This window comes from Pelobates fuscus, chromosome 12 (assembly GCF_036172605.1).
Source record: "Pelobates fuscus isolate aPelFus1 chromosome 12, aPelFus1.pri, whole genome shotgun sequence".
NCBI lineage: Eukaryota > Metazoa > Chordata > Amphibia > Anura > Pelobatidae > Pelobates > Pelobates fuscus.
The window spans coordinates 88,097,401-88,119,919 of NC_086328.1; the positions used below are offsets into that span (position 1 = coordinate 88,097,401).

Sequence of the window (22,519 nt, forward strand, 5' to 3'; positions counted from 1 at the left end):
GCTTGTCTCTCGTTATTCTGTCTTCTGGTTCCCCTTACTCGGCTTATCTCCTGTCTATTCTTTGTGTGCGTAGCCCGGCCACTCTGAAGTCCGGTACTGCACCTTTTGTGTGTGTGTGTTAGCGTGTTTGGTTCCCGGAATCGTGACACACGTTTTAACATTGAAACAAAAATAATAGCCATTGGAATGACCGGTACTGTCTGAACACTACATTATAGTGAAAAGAATTACACCCAAAGTAGCATCTCCTCTGTCGATATATCAGTACAGAAGTTACAAGGAAATGGAACAATAAAATACTCCTTGGTGTAGTATAGAAAAGGGAGAGGTAATGGTTACTTCTGAGAAATAACAAATAAAGAACAAATATTGTATGGGAGATGAGCTGCCCAAGTAACAATTGGCAGGTTGAGAAAGCAAGCTTAATGTTGCCACTTGGACTCCTATGCCTCTCACACAGCTTACCAACAGCTACCTCTTCTTATACAGGTATATTTGGGTGCTTCTTGCATGCTAGCAAATCATCTTCTTCTGTTTCTGACCTTTAATTCTCCTCATCTCTTCTAAAAGCACCCAATGCAACGTTGTCATTTACACTTTGTCAGCTTTGTTTTGTAGAGCAATAAATCTCTGTCTGTGCCCCGTATCTTATTTAACACACCTCTAGTGACATTTCACTTTATCGCTCAAAATATTTTTCTACCTGACTTTTTTCCTATATTATCTCACTTTAAAATGAACCATTCTCCCGGGAATATAATTCAATGTCACAGCACGTCATGGTACAAGTCAGTGATAATTTGTTAGAGCTCTGGTTGACACTCTTTATCACATTCACGTACACTAAAACTACAAACAGAAACCGTAAACAAGATGACTTTCTTTAGCTTGAAGAGCTACTGCAAGTCGTTTTCTTTTTATTATACTTCTATCCAATTTGCGTAATGTGCCCGCTTACACACACACCTGTAGTATGGGTCTCACCTCCCCACAAGTCTATCTTCATTAGTCTATCATTGCCTTCTCTAACTCCATGTTTTTTTACCCACAGATCTACAATTTATCTCAGAATATACAGGAGGATGATCTGCAGCAGCTACAGGTGAATATTTGTGTATCTCTCATACAAAGAAAAACTCCCAGAGTATAAAATGGATGTATAAGTCCATAGACACTCCTTTTACAGCATCCTCGCTCTTTGATTCATTACATGCCCTCATATCCAGGGTTCCGTGTGGGGACAGCAGAAACCCTCAGAGGTTTTGTTCATAAGTGCAATTCCTGGATAAGCCAATAAGCTGTTTTGACTCCCACTGACATCAAACAGGAATCTGAATAATTTGTATGACAACAACCATTATCCCATCTAAAACAGGATGGGGGTACACAATTCCATTTAAGAAGGGTCCAACAAGGCGCTCTCACAATTATAAACTAATGTTCTTCTAACTCCTTTCATCATCCCATGTGTTGGGAATGAATGGTATCGACAGTGAAGGACAATGAACATGCTTCTATTGCACTGACGCTGAAGTTTCCTGGCCACATACAGTAATGATAGACCGTGTGTGTGTGTGTGTATATATATATATATATATATATATATGTGTGTGTGTGTGGTTTTTTTTGTTTGTTTTTTTATCCTGTAAAAGTTTTGGTGTTCTTTTTCTAGTTCTTCAATCTCCTTTTTGATTGGCCATGTCTTTTCCAATTTCACAAGATGTAAAAAAAACAGTTAAAATTCATATCTTGTAATACCTTTTTTATTGGACTAGCAGAATTTTTTAATGACAAGCTTTCGGGAGAACCTCGCTTTCTCAAGTCTGAAGCATTTCTGAGCAAGATGACACATAGAATTAAAAGTCGAGTTGTGATACAGATTCTGTTAGTCCAATAAAAAAGGTATTACAAGATACGAACTTTAACTGTTTTTTACATCTACATCACTGGACTAATATGGCTACAATCTCTACTTGAACACCAATTTTACAAGGAGAGATATTCATGCAAAGGTCATTGTGGACCTTCCTTGTAAAGTGCACATAGCAGAAGTGGATTTTAAAACACTGTGCACAATATCATTACTTCTCAATATGACCCTGTCTAGATAGGAAAAAAATGAAATCCCAGAAAATGGCCAGAGAGGGCATGTTAAAATATAAAATGTATTAAATGCACATTAATCAGTGTAATGTTTTGTAATCAAATTCACAATCCCTGCACAAACCCGTACCTCATTTTTTTTTTTTTTTTTTTTGATATTTGAAACATATGCTGACAATTGTTGTCAATTTCTAAAACGACAAATAAAGAATGTTAAAAAAAAATATATATATATATATATACGGTATATAAAATGTATTAAGATATCCCTTATATTTTTCCATTTCAGCTTTTTACAGAGTACGGGCGTTTGGCTATGGATGAGATCTTTCTGAAACCCTTTCAGGTAATATTTTCAGGTGCAGGTTCTTTTGATAGAATAGTAGAGAGGTGCGTGTTGATCACATCATGACAACTGGTTTTACGACCAAACATGGCATGTTAATTAAATTAACACATACAGTGTCGTGCATGGATGACATTACTGGACAAATGCCCAAACACATGTACAATAATACGACATTTCTCTGTAGGTGCACAAATGCACATGTGTACACCCTAGGCATCAAGGGGCGGCAACGCCACCCTGAATATGGAAGAGCACAAAGGTTAGTATGTATAATATATTATTACATATATAATATATTAGTTTTACCACTGCTGCATGATTCACCCCAGTAAACCATTCAGTTACATTTACTGGAGTGAGTGTTTGGGTGAGCTAAGCATTTGAATGACATGCCTCACAGATAATTGTTTACTAGTCATTAGACATTTTTGGCATGGTATTACTTTGGTACTTTGTTGCACTGACTCAATACTTAATTCAGTCTGTCAATCGCCATGTAAGATACAGTCAGTGCATTACAAACATATTCAGTGCCCTTTGTATTTTTCACATTCTTTTATGTTGCAGCCTTATACAATAATTGTTTAAATTATTAATATCATTATTTTCATATCAATCTACACTTAATACATCATGCTTTGTGGATGTTTTTTAGTAGCAGAGACCGGGAGGCTTGTTAGGGTTGAGGGGAGGCACAACACAAAATACAGAGATATTCTTAATATAAACCTGGTCTAGAGCGCTCAGGACCTCATCCTGGGCCGAAGGATCACATTCCTACAGGATAATGACCCTAGGCACACAGCTAAGACAACACAAGAGTGGCTTAGGGTCAACTCTGTGAATGTCCTTGAGTGGTCCAGACTTGAACCCAAACAAGCATCTCTGGGAAGACCTGAAAGTGGCTGTCCACCGATGGTCCCAATTCATTCTGGCTGAGATTGAGCATGTATGCAGAAATTTATGTATTCATGCAGAAATGAAACTATACAAATCCAGGTGTGCAAAGTTTGTCAAATCAAACCCAAAAACGATTGAAACTGATGCCGCCGGTGCTGAGTTTAAGGGTCTGAATACTTATGTCTATGTGATTTTTCAGTTTTGTATGCAACGTAAAGTGTCAAATAATAGGCAGAGTGTACCCCAGGGTTATATGCAACATTTTTACAGAAATTAGAGCTATTATGTCCAATAGGCTTAATAAGTGTATTTCCCTGAGGAGCTCCAGCACAATGCGATTGTCTCGGTCGGCTGTCAGGCTCCTTCCTGACACCCCCCAACCCCCAAAAAACTGTTTTTGCTTTGTCTTTAGTATTCAGTGTAAATTAATGTGAAAAAATTGCAAACAGTTGTAGCATGAGGCTACATCATAAAAATGAAAGAATAGAATGCATTGCATTTTGATGTAATTTAAATTTTGCTGTAGTAGGGAGCTAAACTTTCTAAATTTGAATACGTTTTATTGAAATTCTTTTTTTTTTTTTTTTCTTCTTTTTCTTTAAACAAGACTTTTATTTAGGTCACGATTATTTAGCATGAATTTAATTATGTGCATGTTGAATTCCACTCCCTACAGACTCTGATGTTTTTGATTAGAGACTGGAGCTTTCCTTATGAATACCATTATGGAGAAAAAGGAGGGATGAAATTCCTAGAGAAGAGGTTAAAGGTAAAGTGTGCGCGTGTGCGTGCGAGCAGTATGATATACAAGTATATTAGTTTTTTGTGTTTTTAAAGTACAAATTTCATAAAGTAGCATGACCAAATGTGCAAACTCTAATTTTAGACAAATAGTGCAACGTTGGCAGCTCCCACCATTAATTCTCTTAATCATAATTTTCAGTCAGCCAATAGACCACCGCTGTATGTCACACTTTCTACAATATTGTTAAACAATCTAGCAGAATAACATCTGTAAAGGAAGGATACAGTTATTTTGTGTGTGTGTGTGTGTGTGAGCACATTGCCAGATAAAGATGACATTTGATTGTAGAATAATAGATGGAAGATGATAACTTAGTAGACGTCAGTGAGTTGCTAATTTTAGGCAAAATTATGGGTATTAAAATATATCTGCTTATGTTTAAACATACTACCTGCTCTCAAGGTGGATATGAGGGGAGCTCTTCATACCAGAGCGAGGGGGGGGGGGGAGGGGGGGAGCAGATGTATTAGTTTGGGTGGGTACAAGGAATTTCACTGCCCTAGGAAAAAGGGTTTTGTTGCCCTCTTGTGTATCCCGAATCTCCCTTCACACTACTCCTTTTCCCCTTTCTAGTTTCTCTCTGTGCCAGCCAGTGCTCTTGCTTTTTAGTAAGCTTCTATCTGACTCATCCTACCCTTTCTGTCTTTTTTATTTCTCTGCAAGTTTCTCTTTCTCCTTTGCCATTTTCATTTTAACCGCATTTCCCACTTTCTCCACACCACTCATTGTGTGCCTTTAAAGCAAAAACAGTGTGTGTGAGAACGGGCAAAAACTCAGAAAAGCTCATAAGCTTGCTCAGGTCTCCATAATGATTTTGCTCACTTGTGAAATTACAGAGAGAACCTATACTATTTGCACTGAATGTGTGTTTATGGGAAAGGCAGTCTATATATAGGTGAGAGAGGCTGTTTGTGTGCGTGTCTGTGTCTTATCAGGGCTTCGTGTGTATATGTGTTAATGGCTGTATGCGTGAGGAGAGATTGTGTGTGTGTGTATATGCAGGAAAGGCTGTGTGTGTGTGTGTGTATTTGTGGGAGAGGCTGGTGTGTGGGTGGGGAGAGACATGCATGTGTGAGTTGTGTATTTGTGTGGTAGGGCTATGTGATTTGAAGAACATATGTGATGATGTTGATGCTGCCATATCTACATCAAGTTTCAAACTTTCCTTTCCTATGTTACTAGAAAGGCCTAAAAGTTTATAATCACTGCAAATTTAAAGGGTCCATGGCACTCCCACCAGGAGTGAATTTCTATTTGGCAGGCCTGCATTTTCCCTCACCAATGGCTAGTGGGCAAGGGCAAATTTTGAGCCTCTTATGCATCATAAATTGTAGTGGAATGTTGCACTTTTTCATAGCTGTGTATTTTTGTTGCTGTTTGTAGCTGACTAACAGGGTTATTCACTAATTCCAGATTTTAGCAGATTAATTCAACATTGTAAAATTGAGGCTTAAATAGACAAGCTGCAAGTTTGATATATTTGCCAGTGTCAGGATGGACACGCAGAACTTAAGTGAACAAAATACAAACCAAAATACTAAAATGTATTACAGGGCATTAGAGTGGCCAGACTTAACACTATATTGAATATTACAAGACAGACCACGTTCGGGAGACAGAGACTTTGTAAACAAATAGACAAGCCATAGTTCAAAGATAATAGAATGGAGAATGGTCAAGATACAAGCCGGGGGTGAGATAACTTAGATGCAACTATAGTAAACGCACTCTTGGATAACCACGACAGGACACAGTATAACGTAGTTGACGTCAGAATGTGCATGCGCAATGTTTGCACGCAAATCCGCATAATTAATCGGGTCAAGGAAGACGGAGCCATATAAGGGCTTGGATTCGAAGTGGCCTGCGTCAGGAAGAATGCCGGAGGAGAGTGCCGCACAGAGGGAGGAGACAGAGCGGATGTGCCACTCGGGTCAGCTACTTGTGCCTAAAATTTACTATTTGGATGTAATTTGCTAAAATTCTGAGTTTAGTGAATAACCGTGTATTTGTTTGGGATGGAAATTTGATTTTTGTGTACTGTATGTGTGTTTAACAGGTGAAAGAACATCAACATGAAGAGATACAAAATGTCCGTAAACACATTCAAACATGTTTCACCAATGTGAGCTGTTTTTTACTTCCACATCCTGGACTCAAGGTGGCAACCAGTCCTCAGTTTGATGGCCGTCTGAAAGGTTTGTTATTAGACTCTCTAAATGTCAGTATTGTTAACTCCTACATCACATCTGTTTATGCTAATCTGCAATTACCTTGACAAAGTCATATTTCCAATTATAGTTTTTCACTTTTCCACAGTTTGTTTATATTATCTTATTTTTCCACAGATATTGCAGCAGAATTTACTGAACAACTCAGTGCCTTGGTTCCTCTTGTGTTGGGTCCTGAGAGCCTTATAGAAAAAGAGATTAATGGTTCGAAGGTGACATGTAGGGGTCTGCTTGAATACTTTAAGGTGAGCATTTGGTATTAATTAACAATTGAAAGTAAGGAGAATCTGCAAAGAAGGAAGGTTGTTTTCGTAAGTTACGATAAAGAGCAGTACAAGTCAAAAAATGTTATAGGTTTATCCTTTTACCAAATCTTTTATGAATATCTAGTAGATCATTGTATTTTATTATGTGATGTGTAGGTGTATAAATCGATATTTCAGGTATAATTGCCAAGTTGCAAGAGGCATGCCAGCCGTCAATCACTCCATCCCTGCGGCAATACCTGCACAACACGATGGACCTGGCATCACAACCCACACTGCCTAAGGAGTACTGCACCTTGGAGTTCGCCCTTATCATGCTAAAGCATGGACTCCCCAGCAAGGACCACAGACTGGGTGTCCCTAATCAAAGCCCTACCAAACTACTAAAGCAGCCCTGAAGGAGGCAACTGCATCACTACAGGCCTCGATCCTTGCGGAGCTGCAGATGGTGAGGAATGAGTTACAGGACCTTACTTGGAGGGTGGCCAATAGTGATGCAGTTGCCTCCTTCAGGTCTGCTTTAGTAGTTTTTGTAGGGCTTTGATTAGGGCCATCCACTTTGTAACAGCATGGAGTGCTAAACTTCACAGCTTCTGCAGATGGTCTTGCACATTGAAGATCTTAGATAATAGAGGCTGGTGCCAGAACCTCCGCCTGTGGGACTTTCCAAAGAGGGAGGAATCTAGAGAACAACTGTGCACTGTACTTACCACAGGACCTGTTTTTCAAGTCAGCAATGCGGACCCTGTCAAGCTTTGCTTAAGGGTGTCTAGTCTTGAGGGATGACCTTTAAGGGACACTAGAGTCACCAGAACAACTACAGCTTAATGTATTTGTTCTGGTGAGTATGCTCATTCCCTGCAGGTATTTTTATGTAAACACTACCTTTTCAGAATGGCCACTGGAGGTGCTTCCTGGGGCAGTGCTGCATAGTGCTGCACAGAATTTTCCCCAAACAGATGCATTGAATTAATGCATCTCTATGAAGAAGTGCTGATTGGCCAAGCTGGCGTTTGGCCCGCCCCTGATCTGGCTCGTTGCTGATTTTTTCCATATGGGATTGGCTAAAAATCATAGATTCTGATTATGTCAACAAGGCGAGGCCAGAGCCGGCAAACCCGCACAGCGCTCAAAATAAGGTAAGTTTTATTATCTTTTAAGTGGGTTAACAGGTAGCAAGCCACTGGAGCCCACGTTACATATCTCTATGGGAACCTCTTTGGTTCCTCGACTCATCCTAAAGACCATATAAACCTTTTTCTGTGAGCAAACTCTAGTTGACTGTTTTACAGCCCTATACCTCGATGTGAGAGATTATACATTTTACTTAATTTCCGAATAAAACATTCTCCTGATTGGACTACCTCTTTATCCAACATTACTACCTGACAGAGCTACAATAGCTTCAAATTGGAAATAACACCTGGTCTGATCATGCTCCAATCCTCGTGATATTTGTCTCGCCCTTGTACAGGCGCACCAGGGTTAATTGGAAACTTTATGAGTCTCAACTCTTGGATCCCCTGATGGTACAGGACCCCCAGATGAGACTTTTCCAATATTTCTAGGACAATAATAGGGAAAACACTTTGCTTTTCTGCATTTGGGAGGCACATAAATGCGTGGTGCAGGGTTTTTTCAACTCTAAAACGGGCCCAGAACGCACACATTTCCATATATATTGCGGGAAATTCAGGACCTGGAAAAGCACCACAATTAGTCTCAGAATTCCTCAACCTGGCAACATCTGGCTTTAGCTAGATGAGAACTTTCCAAACTGCTCAGTATTAACTACCACAGAGCCCTCTTGCAGACAAAATCCTTCTTCTTTTCCATTGCTTACAAATGTGGGACACCTTTGACCCGCATGATCAATAAACAGAAGGCAACCGCATATATTCACAGAATCCACACAGTGGAGAGTAAACCACAATATTTACCTGACCAAAGAGTGACGGTGATCTCAGATTCTGGTATAACCCCTTACAGAGGGAGAGCTGGCACCTTTAATCCTTCAAGACTGGGAAATGTTCTGGACCGGTCAGCCTCCCTTTGGGGTACTATAAACAGATTCACTACTCCCTCACTTACTAAAAACGTTTAACTCCATCCGAGAGGACTCCGGAGTTGGAAGATATATTATTATATGTAGAAAAAGAAGGTTTAATCTTGTAGCCCAGTACTTTAGTTGCCCCACATAACCCTTTTTTTTTGTTTTTATTCTTTGGTAATTGACAATTAAAACTAAAAACACAAAAGCAGCGGATTCAGGAAACACTATATAATGTTACTTATTGTAGTCCCCTTCATTTTTGTGTATGATTTCAGGATAATGTGGTGCTGATGGTATAAAGTCTCATGGTTTGCGTATTTGTATCATGAATAATAATATTGTGTTTTTTCATCATTAGGCCTACATTAAAATATACCAAGGGGAAGATTTACCTCATCCTAAATCTATGCTGCAGGTATGGTTATTACATCCATGTTAAGTGTAATCTGCTAGTTGTACTCAGAATATACACATGATTCCAATCTCTATTCACCCTTAGGCCACTGCCGAAGCCAATAATCTGGCTGCTGTAGCTTCAGCTAAAGATTTGTACAACAACCACATGGAGCAGGTAAGATCTCCTGAGAAGCATTTTTTATCTCTCTCCAAACACTACATTATCCGTCCATTATGATTAATCATGCATTTCCCTACTTTTATGTGGTTTCCTACCATTTTTATTTTTTCTTCTGTATGTAAATGGATATTCCAAGCATCATAACCACTGCCACACACTGTAATGGTCTGTTACGTCAGTGAGTGTAACCCGTGTGGTTAAGGTTATGGGCAGTATGTAAAATTCCAGAATGCAGCTGGTCTATGGATTGTCAGATGCACAACACTGCTCAATTGGAAAAGAGCTCCACTTTAAAATTTCATCATTTACGATATTATTATGCTCAGTTGAAAGCTAATTTGCCTGAATTGTCCAGTACATTTGACTATTTATAGATGGTACAGTCTCTCTACAGCCTAGCATAGCTTAATATTTGCGCTATGTTCTATTTTGTATTAAATATGTACCAGCACAATTTAATTAATTTGGGCCTCATTCCTGCCTTTTATTTGTGGTTTTTTTTGCCTCTATGTTCAAATTTGCTTGCAGGTAAAAAAGAACGTTTTCAGTTTTCTGCAGCATACCTAGCCCTATAGCCAAGCTTTCTCTTTTTAAAAATAAATAAATGAATAAATGGTTGTGTATGTACTCTGCTCAGCCAATCAGAGCTCGTATGCCACACATGAAACATCTGCATTGCTCTGTTTTAGTTTGCACTACATTGATCTGACATCAGTAAGATCCTACTTTACCTCTAGAAATAATAGTCAATATAATACTGAGCGCACACAAATTTGTGTTTGGGGTGAACACATAGGTGATCGTAGGACCAAATTTCAACATCCTTAACTATCCTTTAAATTGATTGAAATGTGTGTTTTTTCCAATTTTACATTTACCATGTCTCGTTCTGCTGTGCTGTATATCAGATTAATGTCATACAGTGGGTATATGAGTTTCTTTTACAAGAAAAAAAAAATATCTTGAGTGAATGAGAGGTGAGCAAATATAATTGTTTAGTCCCATTTTGAGTACACTTACTGGAAACTATGCATATTTTGTAACTGATTGGGATTTCACATTGTATAGCTGTAGTGAAATTGTTTAAGACATAGGACATTGAAAAACACATTTTACAGTGATCAAAGCTTTTGAAGTATTTTATCAGCAGAGTCATCTGAAATGATGAGTTTTAAGTACCGTAAATTCTTTAAGAAGTGCAAACTATGGGTAGGCCTTATGGGAGAAGACAAACTGTTGTTAGGAGTGGAACTGCCCTTGAGAAATAATGTAGGTGTGAATAAGCATAATTAGTGCAAACACAGGCCAAGCGAAGGTCAGTGGCAGAACAGAGAGGAATGTTTGGACAAATAATCAATTTTTCTGAAAATGAATCATAAAAGGAACGGGAGAGGTGAGATGTGGTGTGAGAGAAATGACGATAAGGGATAGTACGTCTGGCATGTGCCTTTATTAAGGACAGTAGAGGCTAATAAGTGTTCTGGAGAGAGTTACAGTAATCAACGTGGGTAATTTTGAGCAAGCTCCTTAGTAGTACCTTGAGTAAGAAATTATCAACATGAGCAAATGGTTTGGTGACAGACTGGATATGGTGTGTAGAGGTAAAACCAAATCCAAAGATAATAAAGGTACAAGATTGCCTGGGTTTCTGAGGTTAGTATAATTGGAGTGCGGTGGGGGACGGACCACAGTTTGAGAAGATGTCACCAGCTGCCACATTCAGAAGGATGAGTAGTAAGAAAAGATTGCAATAGGATTTAAATGTATGAGCTAAATGCTGGGGTTAGGATGGAGAGACAGGATAGTGAAAGGACATATGTGTAATAAGGGGAGGTATAAAACAGAAAGAAGTAGGTATATTAGGAACGAGAGCCAAGAAGGTGAAAGTGAAAAATAGAAAGGTGAGTAATCTAAAGATGACGAAGGTAAATTACAATGTGGGAGGTGCTAACATAGAAACTGAAATGGTTAAGCTAAAATTAATGAAGCGATGGGCTGCATCCTCTGCATAATTGGTTTGGATGCAAATATTTTCAATATTTAGTACTGGGCAAAACCTTACAGTAATCAGAGGAAGCCAAAAGGGGGCCAGGTGACCAATCCAGGCAATACCTTAACCTTTATGAATATCATATGTTAGAAAACATGCATCAGTACACCTTAAAGGGGAACACACACAAATATAACTTGCCTACTGAATAAAACATTGAATATGCAAAGTATTTGCTATCTCAATCTTTATTTAGACTTTTATATACTAAATATTCTTAAAAAACGCGAATGTGCCAAATACCCTATAGTGAAAAAACAAACAAACCCATGTAAATGTCTCTGGATGAGCAGGTTCAACTGCTACAATATCTTAATGGGTTTGTAAACTTAAAAGTGCATGTAATAAAGATGTCATCCCTTCCCTTACTAATCGTTACAAGGGGTTACTAGTGCGAAGATTACAAGCTGAGAAAGAAAAGGGAACGTAATCAAATTGTCGTAGCTGTAACGTTTATGCCCAGCAACTGTCCAGGTATTTTCAGTATCTCCATTGGAATAAAAAAGGAGAGTGGGTGCACTACATCTCCTACTAATCTATGGAGGCTTGATTGGTACGGATTGAATACTTAGTTTCTACTCTGGATACAATTCATCTAAAAAATATCACTTAGTTTCCTAGATGTAGATACATAGATTAGTTACCGCCTATCAATTTCTGCTATTTATAAACTACTTCAGCTAGCCTAATGTCTAATATCTCTTTCGGTTATATCAAATTACAAAGGGGATTTTTCAGTATGTGGTCTGTTAGTTATGAGATATCATTTTGCTGGTATATAGTGGTGTGTGTCCTTGATATGGATACATGGTTACATAAAGAGACATGCATCCATCAAGTTCAGCCTTTCTCACATATGTTTTGCTGTTGATCCAAAAGAAGGCAATAACCCAGTTTGAAGCCTTTTCCAATTTTTGAAAAATACTTGGATAAAACTCCATATTGACCCCATTATGGCAGTCCGATCTCCTTATACTTTATGTACCTATAACGTTAATTGCAATTTGATTACTTTCTCTCTCCTTTATCAAATTGTGATCTTTGCACTAGTAACCCCTTGTAACGATCTCTTTATTACATATTACACTTATAAGTTGACAGACCCTTTAAGATATTGTAGCAGTTGAACCTGCCCATCCTGAGATTGAGTTTGTTTGTTTTTCACCATAGAGTTTTGGCACATTCACTTTTTAAAAAAAAAAATCTATTTTGTATATAAAAGTCTAAATAAAGATTGAGATAATACTTTGCCTGTTCTATGTTTTATTCAGTAGGCAACAATTTCTACAGCTATAACTACAAATATAACAAGTCCAATGCCACTAGACAGGCATGAAAGTGACTTGCCACTGCATGCCTGAAGGGTCTATGGCACACTCATCAGAGATCTCATTGCAAGACCGACATGTTGCTTGTGTACTACCCAAAGAAAGCTGCATGAGTTAGATGTTTTGTGAACTAAGGGATGCATTAAATCCTGTTCCATTTTGTGCGCACCAACTTGGGCTATGTATGGATGAGTGCAGTCCTTATCTTCTGTTTCTGTTCTTCGGAGATTAATTCTCTTACTTGTGACATCCATTCTCTTAGAGCTTTCTGCAGTTAAAGGTTGAAATTAGCAATAATTTACCTGTGAAAGGAAGGAGTGCAAAACCACGAATTTGTGATCAGTGGTTTCATATCTTACCACTTTTTTTCCAATTTCACTTATCCTTATAATTGTTTGTTCTACATAAAGTGTACCTTTTTTGTTTGTTAAAACTATTTTTCTCCCTCTATTTTCACCTAGATCTGTGGCGGGGACAAACCCTATGTATCCCCTGACATGTTGCGTGATCGCCATTCCACCTGCAGCAAGGAGGCCCTGGCTCAATTCGATCGTGCAAAGAAGATGGGTGGCGTGGAGTTCAGTCAACAGTACCGAGAGGAGCTTCTGAAAGATTTGAATGCAGTTTACGATGCTTTCTGCAAACACAACGAGAGCAAAAACATCTTCACTGCCTTCCGTACCCCTGCAGTGCTTTTTGCACTGGTGGCTGCGTTGTACATGGCCTCTGGTATAACAGGCTTTGTGGGGCTCGAAATCATTGCACAGCTGTTTAATTGTGGTGTGGGTCTGCTTCTCATTGCTCTTCTCACATGGGGCTACATCAAATACTCTGGACAGTACAGAGACCTCGGCGGTGTCATCGATTCCAGTGCAGAGTATGTTCTTGAACAGGTAAGGAGAAAGACATCTTCACTATCCTTATGTAAATCTGCACAATTTTTATTTTTCATTTATTCGTTCAGCCTTTATAAAAATGTTTGGCAAATGAAAAGCTTTAGACAATGTACAGTGTCCTTTATCATGCAATATTTCACATAAGGCCTGGAATGTTATTAAAAGAGCAAATATAGATTTATTTTTTATTTTTTTTATAATTCTTTATTTTAGTAGTGCATGGAAATAAACATAACCAGGTAGTGACATGACATTAATAAGTAATATGACAAAGTATATTGCAGGTATACAACAGGTCAAAGAAGAAATTAGCCTCAGAGTGAATGTCTTGGGTCTTAGAGGAACAGATAGGGAGGGGGTAACCCTCAGAGATTTAGTGACAAATTAGAAAAAGGGGAAAGCAAGGAATCTATTCCCACTGCCTTTATTGGGTAACTAAAGAACAAGAAAAATAACAAATACTTTCTTAATCGATAGGGGACACCTATCCAAGGTAAGCCCCAGCAATGGTTGCCTAACTAGATAAAAGTCACTAGCGGCAATCCAATGTTAAATTAAAAAGAACAGTGTAAATCAATCAAGAAAAATAACAAATACTTTATTAATCGATAGGGGACACCTATCCAAGGTAAGCCCCAGCAATGGTTGCCTAACTAGATAAAAGTCACTAGCGGCAATCCAATGTTAAATTAAAAAGAACAGTGTAAATCAATAGATGAGTTTGACACTCTTCGTGATACACATATGTATCAAAAAACTAATAATAAGATACAGTGTGAGAAATCCCACAGGGCAAGTCTGCTCACTGTCATTAGAAATACTAGTAACAGTGTGTCAGAAGGAGAAATGTAATACACAGTCTCGATGTGGTAATTAACAATATATTTCTGTATAGTCAAAAATGCAAGCTCAATCTATTGTAATAATAGCGATAAAGAGTGTCAGTTTGACAATATCTCATTACATTTAAATCACATCGTCATAGTATGTTAGTCTCATATAATGCTGCATCAGTCTAATAGTGGTAAAAGATAATTGCAGCTAATTCCATACCATGATAAATAATATCGTCAAAAAAGCGATGTCTTGAATCTTTCTGTGCAAACATGAGCACATAATATCAGATGGATGGTGAGCTGTGACTGATGCTGAAATAAGACTCACACTATCGTCAGAAAAAGGGCTGGAAAAGTTAACACCTACAACTAGTCCTGTTGTTCATTCGTCAGAAGGGTATAGAGACCCTTAATAAAGGAGAAGTAGGAAGGGTGCCTTCATGGGCACTCAATATAGGATAGGTAGAAAGAAATAGATGAATAATGCAGATGCTAACAAATCCCTAACTAGAGGGTTAAGTAATCAGGGTATTTTCGTCAAATAAAGCTATTAAAAGTTAATGTCCTGATCGAGATAGAAGGTCTCCGTGTGTCTCACCGGCGGAATATCGCCGCCTAAGTTCCCAACCCGTGGTAAAGTGTACAAGAGGGCAAGGGGGTGTCCGAGGACACACGAGTAGAACCTAATTATATCGGTAAATTCCCGATATTCGCACCCCGACGCGCGTTTCACCTAGCTTCAAGGTTCATCAGGGGGAGGTATAGAACAGGTCATGTCTAAAGACTTAATAAACATTCAAAAGGTGAGAAACCTCGACATTCACAAAAAACATTGAGTAGAGATAATTGCAAGCTTGTATTATGCATGTCAAGAAGTCGCATTAGTTGTCAGCATACTAAACTAAGGTATGTTACTGCTTATACTAGGGCCACTGTGAGGAAGTTACAAGAGACTTTGAAAGATGCTGTATGATTACCAGTGGCCTGGGTAGAAATACCGCCAGCACATCTTTATAGTGACATATATGCTAGACCTGCATGAAAGACAAGATATGTTGGAATTAAGACTAGGCAATCAGCTCATAAACCAGCAAGATCACACACATCAAAAAACAAAAAAAAACATTAGTAATAAACAAGAGTAAACAGTATGGAGGCTGTTGGGAGCTGAGTAACTTAATGTGGTAAAAAAAAGAGTTCAGCCTATGCCCAGACTGGGTGTACTGAGTGGGCTGTGAGAGTTCTCCTGACCCAGGCCCGAAGAGATGCTGATTGTGGCAAGTTGGAATTTCCCATTTTCGCACTCCCATCCCCAGATATGCTCAGGGGGCAACACGCCAGATTTTGGGGCCTCTTCACGCCGTTTTTGCAAGGCTTTAGCCGTGGTTACTCCCCAGATCAGAGCCAGTGGGTCGTCTTCTGGGATCTCTCCCTTCACATCTCGCTGCTCAGGCTGATGATGGCTGATCGAGGGGCATGGACGCAGGTACCTTTCAGGATGTAGAGGCGCCGGGTCGGCGATTGGTAAGCCGAGCTGCATGTTTCTATCTCCCAGCTCTCTCCAGAGGCTTGTGCAGGGCTCCCCATAAGGCAGCAGAAAGACCTTCTTCCACATCTTGTGTGCCTCTGCTGCCTCGTGTTGTTCAGAAACATGAGGTGCCGCCATCTTAGGTGTGTTTAGTGGTCGGTGCTGATCGTCTTTGTGGTTTAGGAGGTCCGACAGAGAAGTGTGCTGGCGGGGACCGGGATGACCCCCACCGGTCCAGAGGGGGGTGAAACGGGACCAATCAGTTGCTCCGTGGGAGAGCCAGTGTGGGGCAGTGAGCAAGGAAGCAAGGAGGCGGCCGTCCACCCCGCTCCTCGCTCGACTAGGCCTCGAATTCCAGAGTCTCGATTGTTTGTTTAAGGCTTTAGTATTCCCGGATCTGGGCCCGGCACCAGCACCAGCTGTCAATTAAGTAGCAGATTATTGCTTCTGGGCTCCGAGTTGGTACAGGCTCTGCCGAAATTCAGCTCTTTAAGCTAAAGCCCTCAGGAGCTGCTCAGACATGCGACTTGCCTGCATGGCGGTCCGGCCCCGCCCCCCCAGATTTGTTTTTTTTAACAAAACAAAAATGTTGAAGTAGCTTGCTTATAGGTATACGCAAGGACCCTGATGCAAATAATTTCTGCATTTAAGCATAATGTCAACATAAAGCAAATTCACTTAAATTATAGGTCACATGCAGGGAGGTGTGGCCAGGGCTGCATATACAAAGTGATTTAACTTCTAAATGTCGGATAATTGAGCAGTTAGTCTACAGAGGCATGCCAAAACTGCTTCATTAAGCTAAAGTTTTTTTAGTGTTTATAGTGTCCTTTTAACTTCTGCTATGAGAGATTGGTGCACAAATGATCACTTTGGGAAGAAAAATGTTTACCTTTTAACTAGAGGATGTTTTACACTGGTTGGCTAGCTGTACATGACATTCCTTTCTTTACCCACCGGATTAGAGGCAGTGCAATGTTTGGGGATATATATATCACCAGGTCCGGACTGGCCATCTGGCATAGTGGGCAAATTCCAGGTGGGCCGCGATGACCATGGGCCGAGGCCGACAGGGGAGATCAGTGTATCTTCCCTGCTGGCCCATGCAGGGCCGACACTATCCGACCGGATTCCTTTCGAGAGGTCGGAGCATTGCCTCGGTTACTATGGCAACGCTCCATCTCCCGAGAGTGAAATCTACCCCAGGAACTGCAGGGTAGAGTTCGCTCCTCACAGGACCACCAGGGATTTCCTACCGGACCACTAGGGCTGGCAACAAGGTTCCCCCTCCCAGGCAGAGGTAAGAAGGGAGGGGGGACATAAATATAATAATTTTTTTTAAATGTTTTTATTTTTACCCTACTACACCACACTACACCCCAAACACCACACTGCACCCATCACACACAGACACTACACCCCAAACACCACACTGCACCACTCACACACAAACACTACACCCCAAACATCACACTGCACCCCTCACACACAGTGCACCCCTCACACCACACTACACCCTTCACACACACACTACACCCAAACACCACACTACACCCCTCACACACACACACACACTACACCCCATGCATTACACAGCACCACTCACACACTAAACCCCAAACACCACACTGCACCCCTCACACACACACACTACACTTCACCCCTCACACCACACTCCACCCCAAACATCACACTACACCCCAAACACCACACTACACCCCAAACACCACACTGCACCACTCACACACAAACACTACACCCCAAACATCACACTGCACCCCTCACACACAGTGCACCCCTCACACCACACTACACCCTTCACACACACACTACACCCAAACACCACACTACACCCCTCACACACACACACACACACTACACCCCATGCATTACACAGCACCACTCACACACTAAACCCCAAACACCACACTGCACCCCTCACACACACACACTACACTTCACCCCTCACACCACACTCCACCCCAAACATCACACTACACCACAGAGCACCCCAAACACCGCAGTGCACCCCAAACACACAGTGCACCACACACACGCACACTGCACCCAAACACCACACAGCACCCCTCACACACAGCACCCCAAACACCACACTGCACCCCTCACACCACAGACCACCCTAAACACACAGACACACACTGCACCCCAAACACCACACAGCACCCTTCACACACAATGCACCCTTAACACACACACTGCGCATCTCACACACACCCCAAACACCACACTATACACCAAACATTACACTGCACCCCTCACACACACACTGCACCCCTCACACACAGTGCAAAGCGGCCTTTTTTTTCATTCAAGAGCTCTTCAGCAGGGCTCTGCGCATTGAACCAGCATGCTCACTTTGAGAGGGGCGTGCTTGTCATTGGGGAATGCCCAGGCCAAATTTTTTTCCCAGTCCGGCGCGGCATATCCCCATCTCCTTTTGGCAAAAGACAGGCTGGACTCAATAAAAAAAAAGTTAAGCCCCTCCTCTTCCTCCTCCTCTTTAAACTATAAAATGCCCCAGTTGTCTGCCTGCCTTTAGCAGGGTAGGTAGGACTTACGTTGTTGTTTTCCCAGGCGGGGTTAGATGGCTATGGCCAGCGAAGGCTCTGCTTGTCTGAAAACCAGCTCCACATGTGGACTTGGTTCTTCCCTCTTCAATAGTTGGAATGCACGCTGGGTGCTTGTGCTGGAAGTGGCATGGTTGGGCTTGGATGCACTACTGGGAGGTCCTGAAGGCGGAATGCATGTACTGATTACTATGCGTTCCACTTGGAGGTTGCGGCTTGCTACGTGCATGCGCAATGCAATCTTAGCACCAACTTCATACAGGAAAGATGGCCTGTCTGGCTTAGAAGCTGGTCAGTGGACTCTATACACTCTTTGTGACCTGCCTTTTGAACAAGGCATGCTTTTCCAGCTCTCATCAGGACAATTTACAAATGGTAGATGGGAAAAAGGCTCTTGTAGAAGAGGAAAAGCAACTATGATGGGACAAGAGATTTTTAACAAAACCTGATCTTCATACAGACATTGTTTTTGCAACTATCAGACACAGCCTTTTGGGTACAGATATTTAGATAAAGGCAAGTTTATGGGTAAACAAAATAACGATATTCTATTTTATTTTGTGCGTATGGGTACACAGCGCCTTAGTGTCACCACAACAGCGTACACCACGACATCTCAGTGAAACAGTGGCAGGAGAATACAATGCACAATATTTTAACATTCATAACACGCAGAAACTGTTAGCACGTCACAGGTGTAGGAGTTGGGTGGCTAGGTGTAGTGGGTGTGCGTGCATATCCGTTCTTGTATTGTAGCGTACGTTGCTAACTTTCTTCAGGTTAAAATCTGTGACCTTGTTGTTATGTCCTATGTTTGGGTGGTCTTGTGAGTGGAGCCTGTGTGTGTTCTAACACGAGTGTGTGGGCTCCTTACGCTTGATGGAGCTCGGCCTGTGCTTCCCGATGTGTCTTATGCGTACCGCGTGGGTGATAACCTGTCGTTGTGTGCCTGGTGTTAAGCCCAGCTGGCTAGCTAGAGGTGAGTATGGGTTGTCCGCATATGCTGAGCAGGTTAGTTAAAACCCTTTAGGGTATGCGTGTGTTAGCTGACTGTTTTAAGTACATCAAGGTGTGCTCGTATATGCGTGCTTAGCAGTGCAAATTAGGTAGGTGAAACCGTAAAAACGTAGAAAAAATATATAGAAAAACAAAATGTGTATAAAAAAGCAAAATCACCATGTTTGGGCTGTAGTCCCAAGGGTAGTGGTTTATGCGGGAAAGTGTGTGAGAGTCCCGGATCAGTTCGTAGCCACTGCATAGGGTTCCGCCGGCGGCCGTCTGGGCACGAACTCCGGGGCCTCGGCTGCATCACTGCTGAGGGAGCGCTTGGGTCCTGTTGCTATCTCCGACGGCATGAGTGAGTCCCTGGGGAGGTTGAGCTTGCCCAATGCTTCTGTAGCCTCTTGCAGGTCGCGGATTATTTGCGGTGTACCTCTGGTTGCGCCCTGGTCCCCATCGATATTTTATGTGGTGGAGTCGCAGTAGGGTGGTGAATTGGCGTAGGGACCTGCGCCATGCAAGTGTCCCACTCGAGAGGTCTGCATTGAAGGACAGTGCCATATCTTCAAAGGGGTACGTTTGTAGGCCCCTAGTGGCTTACTGGACTGTTGCTTTATCTTTGAGAGTTTGGAACCGGACCACCACGTCTCTGGGAGCGTTTGGTGGTGCATTAGGTGGCCGCGGTATCTGGAAGATGCCGTCCAACAGGATTAGTCTGGCCGCCTTCGGGTTCAGCAGCGTGGTGAGTAATGAGGTGTGGGAGTTCTGCTTCTGGTACCGTGTCCACAACACCTCTAATTTATGTTGAGGTAAGTTTGTCGGCGTTTGTCTTCCAGTGTTGCGAGCTGTTGCTCGTGTTGGTGGTTTTACAAAGTTACATAGCTGAAAAAAGACTTGCGTCCATCAAGTTCAGCCTTCCTCGCATTTGTTTTTTGCTGTTGATCCAAAAGAAGGCAAAAAAAACAGTTTGAAGCACAATTTTGCAACCATCTAGGAAAAAAAATCCTTCTTGACCCCAGAATGGCAGTCAGATTTATCCTTGGATCAAACAGTTATTACCCTACATTGAAAGATTATATCCTTGAATATTCTGTTTTTGCAAGTATGCATCTAGTAGCTGTTTGAACATCTGTATGGACTCTGATAAAACCACTTCTTCAGGCAGAGAATTCCACATCCTTATTGTTCTCACAGTAAAAAAAACCTTTCCTTTGCCTTAGACAAAATCTTCTTTCTTCCAGTCTAAACGCATGACCTCGTGTCCTATGTAAAGTCCGGTTTGTGAATAGATTTCCACGCAATGGTTTGTATTGGCCCGAATATATTTGTATAATGTTATCATATCCCCTCTCAGGCGACGTTCTTCTAAACTAAATAGGTTTAAATTTGTTAACCTTTCTTCATAGCTGATATGTTCCATTCCTTTTATTAATTTTGTAGCCCACCTCTGCACTTTTCTAGTGCCATAATATCCTTCTTTAGAACAGGTGCCCAAAATTGCACAGCATATTCAATATGTGGTCTTACCAGTGATTTATAAAGAGGCAAAATGATATTCTCGTCCCGCGAATGAATGCCCTTTTTTATGCATGACAATACCTTACTGGCCTTGGCCACTGCTGATTGACATTGCACATTGTTGCATAGTTTGTTGTCTATAACAATTTCCAAGTCCTTTTCGTGTGTTGTTATCCCTAATTCGCTTCCATTAAGGGTATACGTTACTTGTGTATTCTTTACGCCGAAGTGCATAACTTTGCATTTTTCAACATTAAATTTCATCTGCCATTTGAGTGTCCAGTCCCCCAGTCTAAATCTCTCTGCAGCAAAGTAATATCTTGCTCACATTGTAATATTTTACAGAGTTTAGTTTTTGCAGGCTGTGTATCGCTGCTTGTAGCTCCTTGATCTGACTGGTATGTTGGGTGGATGTCGCTTCCACTGCCCCTAGCCGGGCTACCGTGTTTTTAAGGTCTCCTCTGTGCCACGTCCGCGGCAATTTTGCCATGGTGTTCTGCCATGAGGGCTCCCAGGGCCTCCATGGTCACCGGGGTGGTAGGTGTCTCGGTAGGTCGGGTCTGTGCCCGTGTTGGTAGTTGCAGCACTGGAGCCGATGCCTGGTCTCCCTCTGCCTCGTCAGAGGTTTCGTCCGAGAAATCCATGCAGCCTCCGTGCATGGACGCCATCTTGGCGTTGGTGGCATCGGGGGCCTACCGCCAAAGGTCTCCGATATTCATGCTCACCCGGGGCTTGTCATTTCTAAGTCTTCCTACCCATGGGGCCCTCTGGAGTGTCTGAGTTGCCCTGGGGTGAAGATGGCTCTTGTGTAAGTGTGAGTATTGATCTTTTAGGCAAATAAATGTTGGGAGCTCCGCAGCCATGCATCCTCCTGCTTCAGTAGCTTAGCTCCGCCCCTCCAAAATAACGATATTCTAATACCAATGGCTGGATTTTTTTCCTAAATCTACATTAGTCACATCTAGTTCCCTTGAGGAAAATTCAGTTTCTGGGCCTTCTTTTCTGTGGGTCAAAAAAATCTTCATGAGAGCCAAATCTATAAGCAGATTAATTTAATAATGGCTTTAAAAAAGAACACCGTACTGGGTCTTTTCACTTCAGCAATTCCAGCCGTCCACTGTGCAAGAGCAAGTATGTGACCATTATAGAAAATCATCCTTTCAGAATGGTATAGAGATCAGTCTTCTCCTTATGAAATGTATGATGCCCTAGCGATTCCTTGGGATCTTCATCTGACATACATCTCCCCTCCAGTCCTGTTGACTCTGAGAGTCCTGCAGAAGATAGTCCGGGACAGAGCTACAGTTATAGCTATAATTGCATTCTGTCCCTGGTAAAGTTAACGTTCTCTTCTTATTAGTATTTCCTATGGAAACTTCTGTCACCTTCATCTTTGAAAATTCTGGATTATGACCTAGTGTATCCGCAGACCTTGAAAAATATTCAAGCTCACATCTTGCTTTCTGAAAAGAAAATCCTAAGTTCAAAAGGT

At 41.4% G+C, this 22,519-nt stretch overlaps 1 protein-coding gene across 2 annotated transcripts in view; it reads left to right on the forward strand.

Annotated features, from left to right (window-relative positions):
* The window catches only part of ATL3 (atlastin GTPase 3), a 54,231-nt gene that overhangs the window by 25,088 nt on the left and 6,624 nt on the right, over positions 1-22,519 (forward strand). For both annotated transcript variants that reach the window (XM_063438613.1, XM_063438614.1), the window contains exons 5-12: positions 1,052-1,102; positions 2,393-2,449; positions 4,029-4,121; positions 6,217-6,355; positions 6,506-6,633; positions 9,066-9,122; positions 9,207-9,278; positions 13,124-13,555. In XM_063438613.1, coding sequence (XP_063294683.1) covers positions 1,052-1,102; positions 2,393-2,449; positions 4,029-4,121; positions 6,217-6,355; positions 6,506-6,633; positions 9,066-9,122; positions 9,207-9,278; positions 13,124-13,555 — 1,029 coding nt within the window. The remainder of the gene's footprint in view (positions 1-1,051; positions 1,103-2,392; positions 2,450-4,028; positions 4,122-6,216; positions 6,356-6,505; positions 6,634-9,065; positions 9,123-9,206; positions 9,279-13,123; positions 13,556-22,519) is intronic.